General features: G+C 36.8%; 1 protein-coding gene across 1 annotated transcript in view; it reads right to left on the bottom strand.

The window, feature by feature from the left end:
* The window catches only part of stxbp5b (syntaxin binding protein 5b (tomosyn)), a 157,508-nt gene that overhangs the window by 21,866 nt on the left and 112,830 nt on the right, over window positions 1-22,812 (bottom strand). Inside the window, 7 exon segments of the mRNA XM_056476757.1 lie at window positions 2,232-2,276; window positions 7,447-7,494; window positions 7,580-7,636; window positions 9,882-9,944; window positions 12,853-13,004; window positions 17,766-17,891; window positions 22,248-22,435. Coding sequence (XP_056332732.1) covers window positions 2,232-2,276; window positions 7,447-7,494; window positions 7,580-7,636; window positions 9,882-9,944; window positions 12,853-13,004; window positions 17,766-17,891; window positions 22,248-22,435 — 679 coding nt within the window.

Here is a 22,812-nt window from a genome sequence, read left to right as displayed (position 1 = left end):
ACTACGGACAATTTAGTCTTCTTAATTCACCTATACATGTCTTTGGACTGTGGGGGAAACCGGAGCACCCGGAGGAAACCCACGCAAACGCAGGGAAAACATGCAAACTCCACTCAGAAATCCCAACTGGCCAAGCCGGGACTCGACCCAGCGACCTTCTTGCTGTGAGGCGACAGCATTACCTACTGCGTTGCCTACTGTCATCATGGCAAAGATAAAATAAATTAGTTCTTAAAGCTATTATGTTTGGAAATGTGTTGAAATCCTTCTGTTAAACAGAAATTAGGGTGAAATATAAAATAATTCAAATATAACAAGAGGGCTAATAATTCTGACTTCAACTGTATGTCTGATAAAAACATTAGTGTACTTTTTTCATTAATGCATTATGGACAATCGATTATGGACCCTATTCGATAACATAACAAGACTGTTATGACACGTTTAACTGTTATTATAAAAAAAACAAACAAAAACAAAACGTTTTACATTTATATGTAAATACACGCTACATTTATACACGTTTGAACATTTATATGTATTTCCATTTGTATTCTATCATCTTTGCATCAAATTAACAAAAAACAAATTACAGCTTATGCAAGGAATTTCTAATGCAGTGTCTATGGGGCTGAGAGTAAATGTGACGCTGTTCTCTCCTCTGGCTGCCATTATCAGTCTAACACTATTGTTTTTCCTTTTTCTGAAAGTCTCAATAACACCATCGTGGAGTTTTTCTTTTATCATTTCAGCAAATAGGATAGTAAAAACATCATTAGCTGTACTCTCCCATTCACTGCGCTCTAAGTTTACCCTACTATGACGAATTCTGTTGCGGAGAAACCCGGAAATGTGAAAAAGGTCTATAATCTACTACATAAAGCCCTATTCTACTACACAGGGGAAAACGCTAAAGCATTAATCGTGAAACTAAAAGTTATATACTAAATGAAAAAAAAAACGATCTATTGTAGTGTTTGCTATTTAAACAAAACAAAATATAATCCTTTTCAGACTTTTCATGCCAAACACAGTGTCCTAACATGCTGCACTATACAATAAAAGGTGTCGTTTCCAAGCTAAAAGGAGTTTTTTATTAAATCTATTAGGGTTTTTTTATGTGTATTCATTGAAAATCACTTGGGAAGTATTTGAAAAATAATGAAAATTTCAAAAGAAGACTATTAATTTTACCTTCAACTGTACTTTTAGTAATGTAATGAGGTTAAATATCATCGTAACATGTTTTATTTAATGCCATTTCAGAAAACAAATGCTATTTTCACGGAAAAAAAAAACAGTTCATTAATAAATATACAATTAAAAACCACAAACAAATGAATAAATTAGATAAGATTTTGCATTTTTCCAGGTGATTGAGTTCATTTCATAAAAAGCAGGACAGTTTACCAGAATGTGTTTTACAGTATTAAGAATTTTGAAGAACAAACACTGAGTGGGGTCTTCACTTTTAAGCAAAAAAAAAAAAAAAAAACAAGGGTTCATTTTGAATGTCCATCTGGTAAAAACCCCTTGATCACATCTAGTCTTGTATTAAAATGCATTAAAAAATCAGTTTGAAATTCATTCATTCATTTTCTTATCCATTCATTCACAGTGGAATGAACCACCAACTATTCCAGCATGCTTTACGCAGCAGATGCCCTTCCAGTCACAACCCAGTACTGGGAAACATCCATACACACTCAGTCACACACATACACTACGGCCAGTTTAGTCTATTCAATTCACCTATAGCGCATGTCTTTGGACTGTAGGGGGAAAAGTGTGAGCACCCGGAGGAAACCCACACCAACATGGAGAGAACATGCAAACTCCACACAGAAATGTTAACTGACCTAGCCGGGACTCGAACCAGCGACCTTCTTGCTGTGAGGCAACAGTGCTAACCATTAAGCCACCGTCCCACCCCGTTTGAAATTTCAGGTTGTATTTTAAACAATTAATTACTCTTCCATGTCTCTAATGAGGTTTAATATATATTTATGAATTAGTTTATTTCATTGGCTCTGGTATTTAAGAGATTGTCTTGTAGTGTCTGGTGGGAACAGTCAAATTGCATGTTATTAGGACACCGTTTTTGATTCTAGCCCAGAAAAGCTCAGACCTTCAATAAGATGACTGCTTAAAGTAAGGTCAGTTTTACATCAGCAAGGAGGAAAAGATGCACAGCTACTCCTACAAGCTGAAGAGAGAGAACAAACGCTTACCATCTTTTTGATCAGCAAGCATGTTAATTTTCCGGGATATCTTAGCTGTAAAAAAGAAAACATTGTTCTGAACATACAGTCAAAGCCATTCAGCTGGGAAATCAAGGTTACTAAGGAAGCAAAATATGTGTTAATCAACCGCTTTAGGAGAGAAATAAGCAAGTTGAGAGGATCATTATGTAGAATGAAGCAGCCAGGAGCCCATCAGCAGCCTTAAAAAGAGACGTTCGATCATTTAGCAGGTTATATTCGTATTTAGTAGTAGTGTGTTAGCGTACTCGATCATGCCCGGAAAAAAAATATTGCATTGAGATTAGTGGAGATGAAACCCCAGCACCAATCAAGAATCAGAAAACTAGGAGCTTCATTTCTGTCTGATGAAATATGAAATTGTGTGTGTGTTTGTACTGGTGTTTGTGGTTTATGAGGACCTCAGGGTTTAAGAGGACATACATTGTGTCAAAATGCTTAAAAATCGTAGTTTAAACCAAAAACGTTAATTTGGTTATCATTTACTTGTTTCAAACGATTATGAGTTTCTTTCCCCTGAAGATATTTTGAAGAAAGTTCAAAACCTGTAGCCATCGACTTGCATAGCATTTGGTTTTCCTTCTACGGAAGTCAATGGTTATAGATTTCCATCTTTCTTCAAAATAGCTTCTTTAGTGCGAAGAAAGAAACCCATAAAAGTTTGGAACCACTTAAGGAAGAGTACATAGTTGTCATTTTTGGGTGAACCATCTCTTTAACAGGGTATATTTGCTGAAAGATTGGGTTAAGGGCTAGCGTTAGAATAAGACAATAAGATAAGCGATTGTTAATCTATAAAATGCATTACGTCTATGGAGAGTCCTCTTAAACTACATATTCAAATATATGTGTGTGTGTGTGTGTGTGTGTGTGTGTGTGTGTGTGTGTGTGTGTGCGTGTGTGTGTGTGTGTGTTTAAAATCACCCATATGTACTGTAAATCTATTCATGATTTCAGAGGTACAGTTGGCATCTGTGTGAAAATATTTGATTAAAAAATCTGAAATATGTTAAATGTCTGACATCATTTTCTTGGCCTGTGTATTTTTACCCTTGAAACGCACCAGAGCAGAGTGAAAGCCTGTAATGTTAAAAAAGGTTAGAAAAAAAGCAGTCCTACAGGGAAAACGCTTTTGAAATGATGACAGTAAAACTGGTTAAAACTGGTTTCAGGAGCATTTACAATCCATTCAAAAACAAAAACCGTAACTGCTTCATAGGGTGCTTTCACACTTGGTTCAATTGCCTGATCTGAACCCAAGTTCGATTGTTCCCCCTTGCTACCTTCTCAGCTGGTTTGTGTTCACACTGTCTTGTTTCCTTCTGAACCCCGGTACGCTTGCGTCATTAAGCTGTTGTATTTACTTAGAATTTTTGTCTTGTTTTTTATTCCAAATATCTAAATTTCAAACCGAAAACAAGATTCTTTAACTTACCCTGCTGGCAGATTATTTTGCTTGTTTTAAAGAAAAACTCCCTTAATTTTGACTTATTTCTTCTGAAAGTGAGAACCAAACAAGATTTTTACTTGACCTATAGGGATGTAACAATTCACCTGACTCACGATTACAAACACAATTCACGATACTAATCTCACGATTCAGTCATGATTTTTGTTAACAAAATGATTTGAAAGAAATTAAGGTGAAGAGCCCTTTCATTTTTTCTTAAATGCTGCACATGTTTTGCTAAATATAATATATTTTTCTGCCAAAACAAAATTGCTATTTAAAAAATAATAATAATAATAATAATATTAACTAATTCATTTATTTAAACAAACTAAAACTTGTTTAACTGTGCTGGGATTTGACATTTTAATAAAAAAATATATCAGCATATCTATGTTTTCTAGCATAAACTGAGGTCTTTGTGGAGAGGAAAACCTTTCCTAGACCAGAGAGCAGTGTGTACAGAGGTGGTCAATAGGCTCTATGCTCCAGGGAACTGGCCACTGGCATAAAACACTGATTATAAAATTCCTAATTATACAGTAGGATAGAGACAAGAGTTGAACATGATTATGAAGGTGAATAATTAATATTACTTGTAGAATTAATTAGTATAAGAATCAGTGTGATACACTTAAGAACAGATAACCTTGAACATTTAAAAATATTCAATAATAATAAGCAATTTATGAAAATATGCATAAACTAATTTGAAAATAAGAGGGTAAAACTAATCTAATACCTGCTTCTGTAACAGAACAACTTTCTCTTTCAGTCTGAAAAACAACTTCACTTTCGCTATGAAAACACTGATGCACCGTGTGATCTTTGTAGCACTCGTCGGAGCAAGCAGAGCTGCAAATCATCTGGTCATTTCGCTTATTAATAGCTTTGTTGTGTATAGACATCTGTGACAGTAGTTTTTCACTGTGCTGACGGTTTATGTGCATCATATTCGTTCTTCTGTTTGTGTATGTAAACGTCTTTTTGCAGTATTTGCACACAGTTTTTGTTTTGTCTGGTGCACTTCACCGCTGTCATTTCAATCTGCCACTCCACTTCTTGCTCGCTGCTGATGTGCAGGTAAAGCGAGCTTGCGCCTGCAACCACAGCGCCGCCTCTGTGCAAAAAATGTATGGTGATTCATTCAACATTTGTATCGATTTGATTCGTCACATATATGAATCGATTTTCAACCGACTCACGGTGAATCGTTACATCCCTATTGATCTATGACGCTTTAGGTAAGTCAGAAAAGCATTTATTTCCATCATGAATATTCCATTCCTGTAGCCGAATACTGTTATAGACTCCCCAGAAAAAGATTAGAGCAATTCAAAACATCTGGAGAAACTGTATTCATATCGCAATTATTATTGCAGAAAAATAAGATATGGCAATATCAGATTTTTTCAATTTTGCACAGCCCTAATGTGAACTGTAACTGAGTCCATCTGAAAGAGATGGTCTGCGGAAGGCTTCACTTCAGATCTGAACACAATCGCACCAAATCATGGAAGCGAGCGGCTATTAATTGCGTATTAATTGGTCAAACAGTATATTTGAGTATTATTCAGTATATTAACAGTATATTCGCTTTATTGACACATCAAGTAAATCAAGTTTGTAACCATGTGTAATTCTTTTGTCTAACATTTTAAGAAATTCTTATTACATGTTTTATCCTGTTGTCATTTGTAACTTTACTGTTTCTGTATGTGTGATGATGTGTTTTTTGATTTTAGGTTGCCTTTTAAAATTTGGCAGGGGGCAACAGATGAAAATTAGCCCCCGTGGCTAACTCTGGCTTATTTACAGTCTCACTGTTTATTAATAAGCATTGTCCCTGTTAAATTAATAAATTACAAATTAATGACATAACAACGCGCTACAAGCAGAGAGAACGTACATCAAATATCTGCTCGACTTTGCAAAAAAACTTATCTCTTTGCATTAGAAATAGATGATTGAAATAAAACAATGCAATTCAATATCAACATAATATAAATCCAGGGTTTTGACAAAAATCATGCAGGCAGTCGTGGCTACCGACAAACCCCAAATGCACTGATCATGTATATTAATTAAATTTAATGTTAGCCTAAGACGTTTTACTTGATTTGATTACAAGAATAATGTAAAAAGTGTTTGTTTCAAGTAGAAAAAATGACCACCTCAGTCTCATTTTAAGACACGAAAAACCCTGATATCAAATAAATAATGTGATAAAATAGATGTATGTGGCGATCAGTGTTAGCACTTTAAAATACACTCACCGGCCACTTTATTAGGTACACCTGTTCAACTGCTCATTGATGCAAATTTCTAATCGGCCAATCACATGGGAGCAACTCAATGCATTTAGGCATGTATACATGGTCAAGACGATCTGCTGCAGTTCAAGAAAGGTGATTTAGGTGACTTTGAACGTGGCATGGTTGTTGGTGCCAGATGGGCTAGTCTGAGTATTTCAAAAACTGCTCATCTACTGGGATTTTCATGCAGAACCAGAGGAGAATGGCCAGACTGGTTCAAGCTGATCGAAAGGCAACAGTAACTCAAATAATCAATCGTTACAACCGAGGAATGCTGAAGAGCATCTCTGAACACACAACACGTCCAACCTTGAGGCGGATGGGCTACAGCAGCAGAAGACCACACCAGGTGCCACTCCTGTCAGCTAAGAACAGGAAACTAAGGCTACAATAGGCACAGGCTCACAAGAATTGGAGAAGATTGGAAAAACATTGGCTGGTCTGAGGAGTCTCGATTTCTGCTGCAACATTCGGATGGAAGGGTCAGAGTTTGGAATCAACATTATGAAATCATGGCTCCATCCTGCCCTGTATCAACGGTTCAGACTGGTGGTGGTGTAATGGTGTGGGGGATATTTTATTGGCACACTTTGGGCCCATTAGCACCAGTTGAGCATCGTGTCAACACCACAGCATACATGAGTATTGTTGCTGACCATGTCCATCCCTTTATGACCACAGTGTACACATCTTCTAATGGCTACTTCCAGCAGGATAATGACAATAACACGACAATGAGTTCATTGTACACAAATGGCCTTCACAGTCACCAGATCTCAATCCAATAGAGCACCTTTGGGATGTGGTGGAACGGGAGATTCGTATCATAGATGTTAAGCCAACAAATCTGCAGCAACTGTGTAATGCTATCATGTCAATATGGACCAAAATCTCTGAGGAATATTTCCAGTACCTTGTTGAATCTATGCCTCGAAGGATTAAAGCAGTTCTGAAGGCAAAAGGTCCAACCCAGTACTAGTAAGGTGTACCTAATAAAGTGGCCAGTGAGTGTATATTAAATACAATAAAATTTAATTTCTTTTAATTAAACTCCAGTGCAGTTTCCTTGTACTGGGTTGTGGCTGGAAGGGCATCAGAGCAGGGACGGAGCAAACCAGACATTCAAACTAAATGCGAAAGCACCCTAAGAGTAACTTGCACTCATGAATCATTTACAAGATGACATTTTCTGGAACAGTAAAAATGCCTAGCAATTAAAACGTAGAAGTTCTCAATAGCCCAGTATAAACTGGCAAGCTTGACCACCGAGCAACAGACAAACATAGTTCAGCTCTAGTACATATTTATGCAGCAAACCCAGTTGAAATGGTTTGGTTAGTTCATTTGGTTAGTCCACAGGAGCCCATTAGTACAGAAACTGAGAGACCCAGATTGCCATTTAAGGAACATAATACAGTACCAAAGTCATTGGCAACAGTCTTGGATATCCGCTTGCTTTTGGACTTCACTGGAAAATGTGTTGAAAAAAGAAAATAAAGGCTTTGCAAGAACAAATTTGTTATTATTCTTTTTGTATGCTGTATGTACTGTACCCTTCTCAATGAACTTTTGTTTGCTGTCTTCATCAGAATTGCATGGTGAACCGGAGCCTACAGCAACAACACAGTCTGCATAATAATGTGATACAGCCAATGGGGTCTTACGTAACTTTTGGCAACTATCTGCATATCAAAGTCAAATTCCTTGTAAATGAAATTTCCTTGGTCAGCACACCTGACTGGGATTCTGATGACGCTTGCAGAATTGTTTTAATTTTTTGCTGTGCTAGAAGCTTTTTTCAACTATAATAGAGCTTCACGTCCAATGCTCTGGCATTGCAGTGTTTGTCAATATGTCTGTCTGTAAGTTACAGTGTGTAATTTATGCATCGCCAAAAGAAACTGGCAGAGGATTAGCATTGGATTGGCAGAACTACCAGTATTTCCAAACCATGCACACAGTGGCCTTTCTGGGAAACTACGCAAATAAAGGAAAGTGCAAAATTAAAATTCAGTTCATCCTTAAAATGCTAAATTCATACAAAAATATTGTCAACATTAACTCACCCTCATGGGTTCATTCCTTTCATTATAATCTTTTATGAAAGACAATAAGAGATCTTAAGTAAAATGTCAAGATTGATTTTGTACTTTAAAACTCAACAAGCACAAATACGTGCCCCTGGAGCACACCGATTACACTGAACGCTTTTGTTTTTTTACATTCTGAGAACGCAAGGTGCACCATACAGCCTTTTTACATGTGTTAAAATTACAGATTATTATTTTATGCCAAAAATATTTAGAATATTAAGTAAAGATCATCTGGTCAGAACTAGCTAAGCACAATCTGCTAATAAAAACCACTCGAGAACGCCATCTGTTGTTAAAAACTAGCCTAGAGCACCATCTACTGTCCAAAACTAGCCTAGAGCGCTACTCTGTACTAAAATGGCGGCTCTATTGACGCATTCCTTTCAATAGACAACAATAGCATAGGCGACATCTAATGTAAATATCTATGAAGTTAACGAGAAGTATCCTCAGTCGTATGCCATCTAGACGTCACCGCGCTGCTCAGGATACTCCCGTTAATATAGCATAATTTCTGTGATGCTACATCAAATAATATTTTTACATTACCGTGAGGGTTGAGGTAGGGGTAGATGCTACTAAAATACAACTAATGCGTAATTTAACAAATAAAATAAATACTTCTCAATAACTTCCGATCGCAGATGTATCCCTTCTAGGCGACAATGGTGGCGCCTATTAGCCATCATATAACAAATAATACGATCATTTTCAAGCTGTTTGAAAGACAGAGTATACATTTTATCACATATTTGAGAATTGGAGTATCAGAAATTCCACAATATTAATTCGGATATTTGTCAATATTTACAGAAAAAGGCAAAAATAAACAAAATACGATGTATACGTAGATCATTGGGGCTGGTGGGTGACGTGATAAATTTGACGCGTCGTGATGGGAACTTTAGATGGATTCTAAAGCCTCATTCACCGTATGTGCGACTCGCAGTGGCAAAGTGACCGTTCATTTCAACAGAGAGTGAGCGACTTCCGGCAACCTCCGTCTACGCGAGCAACAGCAACGTTGGCGACCAGGTGGGCGTGTCCAGCGACGTAATAAAGTTGAGAATTCTTCAACTTCATGCCAATGAAGAGCGACAGCCAATAGGAGCATCAGTAGAGCTCACATGATCCTCGCTCAGAGGCCAGTTGTATTCTCTGTGCTGTAGACATACAGCAGGGGCCACCCAGAGCGACAGGCAGCTAAAAAGTCACTGCTAGTGTGAATAAAGCATAAGTAACGGTCACAAAATAAACCTCACACAGGAGAATAAGCTGGAGTTTATAAAACCCACGCGTGAAACGGTTAAACAACAAAATAAGCGCTCATTTGACGTGTTGTGAAAGGTTTCAAGTGGTGTCAAACACTTGTTTTTTTCATGTCATATACCACTTTTAAAAGACACGACAAAAATGAGAGTCAAGAACTACAACAAGCTACAACGTCTGATATAGTTTCAGAAAACTATGAAGATGTATCATTTTATAAAGTTTTGGAGCTTGACAGTATAAAAGTGGGTGGTGATTTATCAGAAACAAAATGCTTTTAGCCTGAGATCTCCTTTTATTTTTCATGAAAGAAAGAAAGATGTTTTTGGAACAACACAAGTGTGAGTTAATAATGACAAAAAGCGTAATTACTGGGTAAACGGTTTTTCAAATTGCTTGTCAATCAGCTCATCGCAAAACTATCATCCACGCTCTTAATCCTTCTTGTTTTCCCCAGTAAAGACAATGCAGAAAAGTGTGAGAGCGTCTTTACCTGAGGTTGGTGATTTGCATCTCTCCTCTGGGGCGGCTGATGCATCATTACCATCACAAAGACCTGTTGAAAACAAACGCGATTAAACCAAACCGCCTGACGGATTTTATGCGCAAAACATCACTTAGCACTTAAACAATAAATCAAGACAAAAAGAATAGAAGAGAAATAGAAGAATGCAGACAGATATAGAGAGAAAGACAGGACGTTTGATGAGTGCCATGTGACTTACTGAGGTAAGAAGAACGAAGCTTTTTCACTGATTCAGAATAAAAGTTAGAGAGGCCGGACATGCAAGACTTCTTATGCAGAGTGTCTTTACGAAAACCACAGAGAGAGACGGATATTGAAAGGGTGAGACAAAACAATGACACAAAAATCAAATGAACAGCAAGAAGGCCTTTGAATTCCCAGAGTTCAGAGACTGCATTCAGGACAGATTGTTTCACTTAGGTTTTTTAGTAATTGTTGAGGTCTAAACATAGGTAGGTCGTTTCTGTTCAGTAAATTTAAAGAGTAATTTGGAATGCACAATGTTAGACAGAGCTGTGGCAAAAATCAGTTGAGAAATCAATTCTACATCGATTGGGATTAAAAAAAAAACATTGATATTCTCTCTCTTAAATCAATTCTGAGCTTTGTTTTTATGTATGATTTACATACATATACTGTTTGCATTTAATTCCTTATAATTAGCACTTAAACCTCAAATAATCATTAAGTGAGGATAGGTTTAAGCAAATTACAAGAGTATTCATAGTGAGCTATTTACATTAATCTTGTGATATAAAAGGCAACTTACAACAATCAAGCGCACTTCCTTGTGAGGATTTCAGCATAGAGCACCATCTGCTGTTCAAAACTAGCCTAGATTGCAATCTTCTGTAAAAATAATAGCCTGAAGTGTCATTTGCTGTTAAAAAAAACAAGCACCATCTACTGTCAAAAACTAGCCTAGAGCATCATTTGCTATTGAAAAACTAGCCTAGAGTGTCATCTGCTGTTCAAAACTAGCCAAAGCACTATCTACTGTCAGAAACTAGCCAAGAGCGACATCTGCTGTTAAAAACTAGCCTAGAGCACCATCTACTGTCAAAACTAGCCTAGAGCGACATCTGCTGTTAAAACTAGCCTAGAGCGACATCTGCTGTTAAAAACTAGCCTAGAGCGCCATCTACTGTCAAAACTAGCCTAGAGTGACATCTGCTGTTAAAACTAGCCTAGAGCGACATCTGCTGTTAAAAACTACCCTAGAACGCCATCTACTGTCAAAACTAGTCTAGAGTATCATTTGCCATTAAAAAACTAGCCTAGTGTCATCTGCTGTTCAAAACTAGCCAGAGCACTATCTACTGTCAAAAACAAGACTAGAGCAACATCTGCTGTTAAAACTAGCCTAGAGCGACATCTGCTGTTAAAAACTACCCTAGAACGCCATCTACTGTCAAAGCTAGTCTAGAGTATCATTTGCCATTAAAAAACTAGCCTAGTGTCATCTGCTGTTCAAAACTAGCCAGAGCACTATCTACTGTCAAAAACAAGACTAGAGCAACATCTGCTGTTAAAACTAGCCTAGAGCGACATCTGCTGTTAAAAACTACCCTAGAACGCCATCTACTGTCAAAGCTAGTCTAGAGTATCATTTGCCATTAAAAAACTAGCCTAGTGTCATCTGCTGTTCAAAACTAGCCAGAGCACTATCTACTGTCAAAAACAAGACTAGAGCAACATCTGCTGTTAAAAACTAGCCTAGAGCGCCATCTACTGTCAAAACTAGCCTACAGCGACATCTGCTGTTAAAACAAGCCTAGAGCGACAACTGCTGTTAAAACTAGCCTAGAGCACCATCTACTGTCAAAAGTAGCCTAGAGCACTATCTGCTGTTCAAGTCTAGAGTGTTGTCTGCTGTTAAAAACTAGCACAGAGTGTCATCCGTTGTTCAAAGCTAGCCTAGAGCAGCAGCATCTGTTAAAAACTAGCATAGAGTACTATACGCTGTTCAAAACTAGCCTAGAGCACCATCTGCTAATAAAAACTAGCCCAAAGCGCCATCGCTGATCAAAACTAGCCTAAAGCACCATCTACTGTCAAGAACTAGCCTAAAGTGCCATCTGCTGTTCAAAACTAGCCTATAGTGCCATCTGCTGTTCAATACTAGCCTAGAGCGCCATCTGCTGTTCAAAACTAGCCTAGAGCGCCATCTGCTGTTCAAAACTAGCCTGGAGCAGAATTTGCAATAGAAAACAAGCTTAGATCGCCATCTACTGTCAAAAATTAGCCTAGAGCACCATCTGCAACTAAAAAATAGCCTAGAGCGCTGTCTATTGTTAAAAGCTAGCCTAGAGGACAGTCTACTGTCAAAAACTAGCCTAGAGAGAGCTATCTGCTGTTTAAAACTAACGTAGAGCAGTCAAAAATCGATTCAAGAGGGAATAGCAACGTCTTGAAAGATTTTCCACCCCACCTCTATTAAACATTGGGATTTTGTACAACTTATTTAAAATTTCATCAAGTATGATGGATAACAACTATGGGTGTTTCTTTTGCCTTAACAAACACCACTTAAAACTTGTATTGGACATATCTTCAGTATAGGAGCATTGCTAATAATAATGCTAAATGCCATAAATCCAGTCTGTTGGCGTCTGTGTATTTCAAAGACTGAAACTCAGATGAGTGAACAACATAAAAGATCAAGCAAAGACAGGGAAGAGAAAAGAACAAACACCAGCGCCACATTTTGAGCATATGGATCGGATGATTTTCTAAGATCAGGGGCAGATGGTTCCTCGGCCAGAGATGACCACCCGCGGGTTGAAGGATGCAGGAGGCATCACTGTTTGTAGACGGACACTGCTCATAACGAGCTGTACTTTTTCAGACAGAAAGTGACACACACACACACAGACTGACAACATGCAGAGGTTATGATTATTAGTAAGATAAGGCTTTCTCTTGGATTTGTGTTCACCTGCTGAGGGCTGTCTGGTTTTGCGGGGTGAGTGTGGCTGTCTGTGGTGAGGATCTGTCGAGCCATACAATTCGGCGGTGCTCACGTTCAGAAGGAGAGTTTTCTGAATGTAATCAACAACTGCAAGGCCGTTTCCATTGCCAAAAGCGACTCTGTGAAATGTACGACAGATGCGTTAATAAAATACACTGCCTGCTCCACCAAAAGTCTACATTAGGACTTTTATTGCAATGATTCATAGCTTTCTGGCATATTTTTGGCATCGTTTTTTCAAACCTTAACCTTTTTTATTTCTTAAACCTCCATTTGCAAAGATTTATCCCATGGCCATAATCCAGGATGACAATGCAAAGATTCATTAGGCTTAAATTGAAAAGAGGCTTCGTTTGTGCACATTAATTGACCACCGATTAACCTGAACCCCATATAAATCTTCAAGATGATGATTAGGTGCAAGACTACACTGCTTGTCACAGTAGCTGGGCTTCCATGAGCCTGTGTTACTGGGCATTTTGAAGTATCACATGAGAAACGAGTAACAAAAACAGCAGATTTCAAAAATAAAATAGCTTGCTTGAGGTTTTGAACTGTGTGAAAGAGGGTGTTGTAAAAAAATAAATGAGTGAAGATAGAGAGAACCCAGTCTAGGAGACTTGAACAAGCAGAAGAATTTCTTTATTGAGACCTGTAGGTTAGTCTGCAGTCAAGAAGTCCATGTGTCTGCAGAGCCTATCGGAGGTCTGCAGTCTGCGAGTTCTATCACAAGTCTGAATTAAGACAAAGATGTCCTGTCTATAATGTCTTCTTAGGAGGAGGGGAGATGGCTAAACAAAGCATGCAAATTAAGAGTCAGCATGATAACCTGCATATAGGTGTTAGAAACCTGCCCAGCAACTGACCAGATGAGTTAATCAACAAGTGATGTTTTATAAACAAATTTCGGGAGGAGCACGCGCAGAAGTTTCAGTATCAAATACGTCATTGACAATTATTCTATTATCCAATCAGTTCTTGACTAAACCCCTATATATACCAATGCTGTCTTACCTGCAGCATCTTACGACTTTAGCATCCCTCCACCACCCCGTCACCTCACCTCTTAAGCATTACAATCTCGGGGGGAGCGTTCTCGGGCCGGGCTAGATACTTCGCTCGAATCCCAATTCCTCTGTTTCCTGATAAGAGGAATAACTCGAGTTTGGGTGTCTTCCCCGAGCTCAGAGCCCTCTCCCCGGACAGCACGCCAAATACGCTTTATTCTGAAACTATTGCAAGTGTGAACTCGTGAAAAAGGTTTCTTTAGCATGAAAGCATCACCCAAAAACAAAGGCAGAGTCGTTAAAAGCCTGGCCGTAGCATTTGCATTACCTTGGCTCAGCCAGTAGTCAGAAAGACAAAGGTAAGTGTCCCTCATGGCTGGCCTGTTAATGAAATGATATAATCTAAAACCAAAGAACTTTTCAGTTATATGTAGATTATTGTTCATTTGAAACTAGATTATACAAATTTATATTCCCACAAGGTGACGCAGTGGCGCAGTAGGTAGTGCTGTCGCCTCACAGCAAGAAGATCGCTGGTTCGAGCCTTGGCTGGGTCAGTTGGCGTTTCTGTGTGGAGTTTGCATGTTCTCCCTGCGTTCGCGTGGGTTTCCTCCGGGTGCTCCGGTTTCCCCCACAGTCCAAAGACATATGGTATAGGTGAATTGTGTAGGCTAAATTGTTCGTAGTGTATGTGAAAAAGTGTGTATGTGTTTCCCAGTGATGGGTTGCAGCTGAAAGGGCATCCGCTGCATAAAACAAATGCTGGATAAGTTGGCGGTTCATTCCGATATGGCGACCCTGGATTAATAAAGGGACAAAGATTAATGAATGAATATTTATTTTAATTTATTTTATTATTATTATTTTATTTCTTTTTACTACTACTTCTACTACTACTAATACTACTACTATCTATTGTGTGTACTGTTTTTTATTATATACAGGCTTCTTACAACTTTTCCAACTTCAAATTCCAGCACTTTTCAAGCACTTTCAAGATGCATTTTTATGCTTTTCCAGCACCTAACAACCACTGTATATATATGCTGTATGTACTTTTTCACTATTAAATCCATTGTGCCATTTTAAAAAACACAATATGACTTTTTAACTTAAATTGTTCAATACTTTGGAGCATAGATGTATTGGGAAAGTTCACCCAAAAATGCTAAAAAAAAAAAAAAAAGGTCAGTTATTGGATGAAGTATCTTTTAAGTTTGGTCTCTTACTACCTAAAGTTGCTGTCTCAAATTATTAGCTTACGGTCAGATTTTGTTTGGGTGTAGTACCAAACTTTCATGACCAGTCGTTCATGATATTTCATGTGCATTGCTATTCAAGATTCACGTAACAAATTAAAATTAAATCCTTGCCACACAGCCCGAGAATTTTCTTGCTGCAAATTAATGAACTGTTCATATGTCAACTGTTTTGAAAATCAGACACCAAATATGGAAACCACACTTTGCAAGCTTTCATTAATATTACTTTTACATTTTTTATTATTTTATTTATTTACTTTATATTACTTTAGGTTAGGACTAAGGTACTGTTGCAACTGTATGCAAATGTCCCACCTGTCAAAGGGTGACAGTTAAGGGGTTAAAGGAAAACATGTTTAATGGTTGAAAATGTATCACCTCTCTGTAAGTAGTCTTAACATTTTATATAATCTATATATAAATGACAAATAATCAGCAGACAGATAAATTCAATTTCAATAAACTCTTTAATTGCGTAAAATTGTTGGGGGGGGGGGGGGGGTTTCTTATCCTGAGCAGCCCTCACATGTCACAGTGTGCAGTACACAATCAATAACTCAAATTGGCAAGGAAGTGCCCTTTAGACTGTCGAGTTTGGGAAAAAAAATGAATGAAAATGAAAATAGTGCAAAATTGAAACTGCACTGAACAAAATATAGTGCAAAAATAATAACTAGCTTATTCAGGATTAAGCCAAACATAATATAACCTAATACTTGCACACGTCATCTTAATAACAGTAACGGTCTTTTCATGAGCTGCAATATTAGTTTAATCTCAGTGAATGCAGCAACATCATGACAATTAAATGAAGGATTAAATAAAACATCTCATGCTTAAAATGTGTGGCAAACGCTGTTACCTGCAAAGCAGACTCCCTCAGGCTTTACAGTGAATGGCTTTAGTCATTTTTATAGCTGACTTTAACCCACCGGAAATCTTTTATCTACTCTTCGAAAAGTGTAAATGGTGGATTAACATTCACCACATGATCACTGATTAGATGCGCCGTTATTTGTAACTTCAGGTGGTTTGTAAAACTAACATCTGTCAGTGTTGTTTCAGTCTCTCGTACCTTTACATTTTCACGCCTGTAGCAGTGTTGCCAGATGTTGCTGACTGTTTCCAGCTCAAAAGCTGTCGAAAAACCGCTGAAAACCAAAAAGCGCTGCCCAACAATCAATAGAATATAATAACCTGAGGAAGGGGGAGGGGGGGATGTCGTGTCGTGGAGGGAGATCATAAGCGTTTCTACACTGTTCTTAGCATATGTAGGGGCTATGGCAGGGGCTATGGGATCTCTTTGGGAGATCAAAACAGGTGTATGAGGGCAGACCCGGGTTGGCGGGCACGCCGTTGCAAAACCACCAAAATTTTCACTACCCCCCTATGTCATTTTTTAACCGCAAAAATAAATTCAAAACCGCCCAATCTGGCAACACTGGCCTGTAGCTCCTTGTCATTTGAAGGAAAGCGTTGACTGAGTGATTGACAGCTGATATTAACCAATCCATTCGCTTTCAGTTCAAGGGCAGTGGGCCAATCAGAAGAGCTTTAAGGCGGGGCAGGCATTACGTGCAAATATGCATTCTGCGTCAATGTCTCCTAAATCTGCGCATCTGGTGAACGAATTTCGAGCCCTGCAATTTCAAATTCAAGCAGGTTCAAGCACTTTGTCCAAAATCCAAGCACTTTTCAAACCTTGAAAACACCATTTTAAAAATCAAGCCTTTTCCAGGATTTCCAGCACCCGTACGAACCATGTATATATGTATGTTACATTTTATAAATATCATTTTTCTATAGTTATAAAAATATTTTAACAACAAAAAGTCATCAAGAGCAATAAATAATACATAAGCTAATATACCTAAATAATAATAATAAATAAGATAAAAATCTTTTTTCAGCTGTACTTTTAATACGTAAAATTTTGAAAGGATTCACATTTAAAAATATTTCATTTAAAGTCTCTCCAAATAAAAAAAACATTGTCTGACAACATAAAAAATAGGACATTCCACAAGTATGTTTAACAGTTTGGTTTCTGTTGCAATATTGCCATTTTGGGGGTTATTCTCCTTTGAGTAAATGTCCATGTGATGAGTGACATGTGTCCAATATGACATCATCTGGAAACAATCTCATCATGTCTCGAGCTAAAAAAAAAGTTAGATTTTTATTTTATTTTCTTCCAGGGACATTCAAAGTTCATTAAAAAAACTAAAAACATTGACAAAAGATTGACAGATTTTCAGCATTCTTCAAACTATCCTCTTTTGAGCTCAAAAGAGCAATAAAAACTAACTGATTTGCAACAGTTGAAGGGTTAGATATTGATGGCAAAACGTTCATTTTTGATTGAACTGCCCCTTTAATTATGCTCAAGTACATTTCAAACTCCTCTAAATAAGACTTTAATTATTGTAATGAAGAAGAATTATTCAAGTCCTTTACATGCCTGCTAGGCTTTAATATGATGGATCGTGACACATAAAGCTTGTTTGAAAGATAATGAGCAGCTGTTGTGGAAGGGACGTGTTTTTAAGCTGCTCAGTAAACCCATGATAGATGCAATAAAGGAGTCGGTGTTGTCATTCGGTGGACTTACAGGCCATAAGCAGAGTTGATGGCCAGGCTGGTGATCTGCAGTGGCGGCTCCCCGCTGACCCATACCAGCTGAATGAGCAGCTCCACATGGTAACCGGGAAACTGTTTGAGAGGAGAACTCCTGACCCTGGATTAAAAAAAGACAGAAGACAGAATTAGCTACAACTACAGATCACACTTTATTTTAAGGTACAATTCTCCCTATTAAAAAACCAATTGCATCAATAAACTGCTAATTTGCTGCTTGTTAATAGCTATTAAGATAGTACTTTAGTTTAGTTTCTTAAATTTATAGAGCACTTTCAAAACATCTAAGGCTGACCAAAGTGTTGTCCAAACAAAAAAGATTAACAGCAATAAGATGTGAAGAAAATACAAACAGCTATACATGCTTAATATACCCAGTGCAAAGAGTTAAGAAACATTAACAGCAGATTATTACTTGTTAAAGCTTAGAGAAAACAAGTGAATTTTAATAAGAAACAGGCAAAGAGTTGGCCATTCTGAGTTTTACAGGCAAATCATTCCATAAATGAGGACCCAGCACCGAAAAAGCTCAGCCCCCTCTGTGTTTCAGCCTCAAAGTAGGGATTTTCAATAAATTAAGATTACAAGATCTTTAACTTCTTGGAGGGTTATAAGGATGCAGGAGATCTTGCAGATATTTAGATGCCAAATTGCATATTGTGTAAATAGTAGTTTGATTTAGATATTAGGTTGGATTAGGGATGTAGATTAAGATCATGCAGAATATGTAGTTTATGAAATACAAATAAACAGACAATATCTTGAAAGTCCAGTGAAGTGCTTTTAAATATGCATTTTTATTCGATGTTTAACGCAATCTCAACCAAAACACGGAGAGAGGGTGGGACATAGTGTAGCTCCTCCCCTTTAAAAAAAAAATCAGCCAATAGTGTTTTTCTTTATCACAGCTCTGCCAGTGAGAGTGGTTGAGCTCAAGTGCATCAAATGAAAAGCAAATAAAAAGTGTCTTGAAGGGGGTGGGGAATATCAGATACTAGAGCAGGCCTGTAGTCAGCCTGGGGAAAGAGGTGGTTCCAGGGTTTCTGCAGATATCATCAAGTCAAATTTAAGACTTTAAGACCTCTTTAAGACCATTAAGTAATAAATTTAACACTTATATCACAATATTAAAAAAACACGCACACACATATAATAATTATAAAATTATAATTATTATTATTTCTATTATTATTTAAAACGACAGGGGGCGGTCAAAAGAAACCCACCGTAAAGTCAGACGGATAAACTGAAAAGTAGGAAGTTTCCGGAACAAGGTCATATTATTAATACCGTTCAAGATTTTTAAACAAGCAATTTTTTATTACTGTTATAATTTATTATAATGATTATAAACATTTTTATAACCATTCAAGATTTTTTAAATCAAAATTTGATGCATCACTGGCTTTTGTTCATATCTCGGACAGTTCTACCTATTAAAGTTAAATATTAATGGCAACAGAACATGGGTTGCTCTACAATTATATTTTTTATTATGGCTAGAATAAAAGCGAAATAATAAAAAGTAAAGTTACTAAAAATACTGACGTTTTTATTTTGCCCACTCAACAATTCACACACTACTGTCTGGCTAGTTTCTGTCCTCTACTTATAAGCTAAAAAGGCAATAATGATCCAACATTCCTGACCGTTATCACCAATAAAGCCTAGAAAACAGGGCATCAGTATGTTGTAAACCAATAGGTTCAAATATTTCTTTCCAGTTATCAAAGAAATAAGTTGTTACTTAATTTTAGTTTGTAACTATTAAATTGTTTTAAATTCAAAATTGTAATATAACATCAGTTTAAAACCTATGAATGGTGGAAAAACATAATCTGTATTATTAAAACCACCTGGGTCTCTACTTTTGCATGGCCTCTCTTTTTGGTTTTAACAAACTTATCTCTCAGGTTTTTCCAAACCTTTACAAGAACTTTCCTTCTTTTCCACAACTGTTGCAATTTCTAGCCAAGAATTACTGGTCATCTGGTTCTCCCTATGATCACGCATGGATGGATCATAAAGATGTCTGTACAGTCGTACCTGTTTCAGACAAAATCTCTTCAAAGTGTTTCATATTCAAATCAAATGCGGGGCCACGCGAACTGTTCACTCGTGTCTCAAAACATTTTGTGCGCTCCGCCAGCCGATATCATGTCACGTGCACCCAAAGTTCAAAAAGAGAAAGCTGATTGGCTATTGCATGTTGGTTTTATTTGTAGTTGTAATACCGTAAATTACATTTGGACTAGTAAAATAAAGAACTACAACACCACGAAAACCAAGCAGCAACAACAAAAAAGAATTTAAATGAGCATTAGATGTAGCGTTACATGGACATCGGAAATATAAGACCTGTGCAAAAATATTTTTGACCTAGAACAGCAAATTTAAGACTTTTTAAGGCCTAAAATTTCTATTTTTAAATGTTACACTTTTTAAGACCACGCAGAAACCCAGTGTTTTTTTTTTTCTTAAAATGTGGACTTTTTTTTATTTGCCTCATTTTCTATTTAATTATGATATTTAAATAGTGTATTTTAGAGACATTATTTTTAGCTGGATTAGCTTGTCGGGTGGTCATCATAACCACACTTTTTAATGTACCAAAATATTTCCTAATGATTTAGAATAAAGAAATATGAATAAATACTAATTTTTAATACAAATTTATTACATCACAAGTCATTAGAAAAAAAACATAGGAATCTGTTGAAGTTTTAAATTACAAACTGTAGTCTATTGTCATTTATTAGGCAAATAATTAGGCCAAAAAAAAGGCCCGCACATTCTTTTCACATTTCCATTACATTTCCTTAGTCAGAATTTGGCTATTTGAATAACAAAAAATGAAAACATAATGATAATAAAAGAGCTTCATGACTTTTCTAGCCTCTCTTGTAAAAAAAGTATTTGATAAAAAATTTCTGGATAACAACAATAGCCAAATTAGTATTCAAATTAATTTTAACATGTCACTTTGGGTGCTTCACACCTTTTTATCTGCAATTTTTTTGTTTTAAGATTAAGGTCCAAGACTTAGAATAAAAGTTACTTGCAGAATGCTTTCTCTATTTACAAACAATACAATACAGCGAAAGATTACTTCACTTATGTCAGATTGTATGTTTTCTTGCACAACTGGATGTTGGACTCATTGAAAATAATTTGCACAGGTCAAAACTGATTAGCTGAAGTCACACCGATGTGACAGTCAACAGAGGATTCGGCTTGGTCTTAAAGCCTTTTTCAATGGGTTATTTTCACAATTTATGATGGTGTAGCAGTCAAAATAGGACAACTGAGCTCATGTATGGGACAAATTCTGGACTTTTGTCATTAAGGGGTGGGTCTTTCTTTATTTTTTTTGCGATAAATATTGGGATATGAATATAATTTCTCAAGATGACTTATAAATCTGGAAAGAATTCAGCATTTTACATTATTTGTGATGATTTTGTAGTGGACTGAATCTGCATAAAATATAATAAAGACATTACAAGCATGAATTAAAACAATAGAACAAAGATATTGCTTAATGGTTTTCTGGAGATTCTTACAGTATTGATGTAAAAAATGTAATAATCAAATGTAAAACAACACCGTTTACAGCAGTCAACATTTGAAGCGGATAAAAGATTTCATTAAATTTGTCCTAAAACTATTAGACAACAACCATTCTTGTCTGAAGACAATTTTGAAAAACATTTTTTTTCCACTTCAAATGTTGACTGCTATTGTAGTCTTCATTAAAGAAATAATTAAATACAATTAATCTTTGTTAATTGTTAACAAATTTGATCATTTCTTGTGCCCAAATGGCAAAAATTTGCTTGAAATCAAACAATCACAGACATTCAAAAAAATCTTTCACTCTTTTAGGGTTAAAGTTTGTTATGAACTGTGTTTTTGACACTGCAGATCCTGTGATGTGACTATTGCAGATTTGCAACATTCCGATATCGATGCTGAAACGATCATATTGTGCAGCCCTAGAAACTAAAGTGTCACCAATTATAACTATCAAATGACACAGTCATACCAAAGGCTATAGGAATAACTAGAACTACACCACCCCTATTCTGCTACCTGCTTAATATATTGAACATGTCCAACAAAAATGAAATATGGTTGCCTTTCTTTTTAGCATTTTTCCTGCTCATCCTTGTAAAGCGGCTTTGACGGAATAATGTGAATGGACGGACTGCGCAATTGTATTTAAAATTCACCCAATATTACCATCTCAAACATATTCAAGTACACAGATATTTGTTAAAACAAATTTCCATGACTTTTCCCAAACATTTTGGGTTTATTTATTTTGACTAAACTTTTCCAGGCCTGGAAAATGCCTTGTCAAAATTCCTTTTCCAGGTTTTCCAGGAGCGTATGAACACTGTTAGATGCTGTATTTGTAACAAGTAAATGTAAAGTAAATGAAAGCAGGTTGTACTTGAGGCAGGGCACGTTATCCCGGAGGCCGTCGGAGGAGTTGTTGCTGCTGGTGGAGGGGTGAGACTGAGGCAGGCTGGTCTGAGGGCTGGGTGCGGTTCCTGGGGTGGAAACAGCCGACGCCTGGTCTCCTCCACCCTCTGGAGACTCCACTTCATTCAGCTCACACTGCATACGCACCTCCAACAGCTACACACATAGGAGAACCGGCATTAACACATACATACAAGGGTATTTGTAGTAGGGCTACACAATTTTTTGTCATTTCATGTCATTTCAATCAAAATCATGTCATTTCAGCATTGATAAGGCAAGGTGTGCACCCGCAATAGCCACATAAAAAATCATTCCAGCTTTATTTAGGTAACTGATATACCAACTATTGTTTCTTATTCATTTTTGTATCTGGACAGAAAACAACTGTATGAACTAAATTACCTACGCAAGTTGTAATATTTTAGCATTTTCAGCAAAAAACATCTCATTATGGTTTGTTAGATACAGGAATATTCAAATAAATGGTTTGGACAGAAATGTCATTATGTATTCATTATTCTAAAATAAAA

This window comes from Danio aesculapii, chromosome 17, assembly GCF_903798145.1.
Source record: "Danio aesculapii chromosome 17, fDanAes4.1, whole genome shotgun sequence".
Lineage (NCBI taxonomy): Eukaryota > Metazoa > Chordata > Actinopteri > Cypriniformes > Danionidae > Danio > Danio aesculapii.
This window is presented reverse-complemented; position numbering and strand designations above follow the sequence as displayed.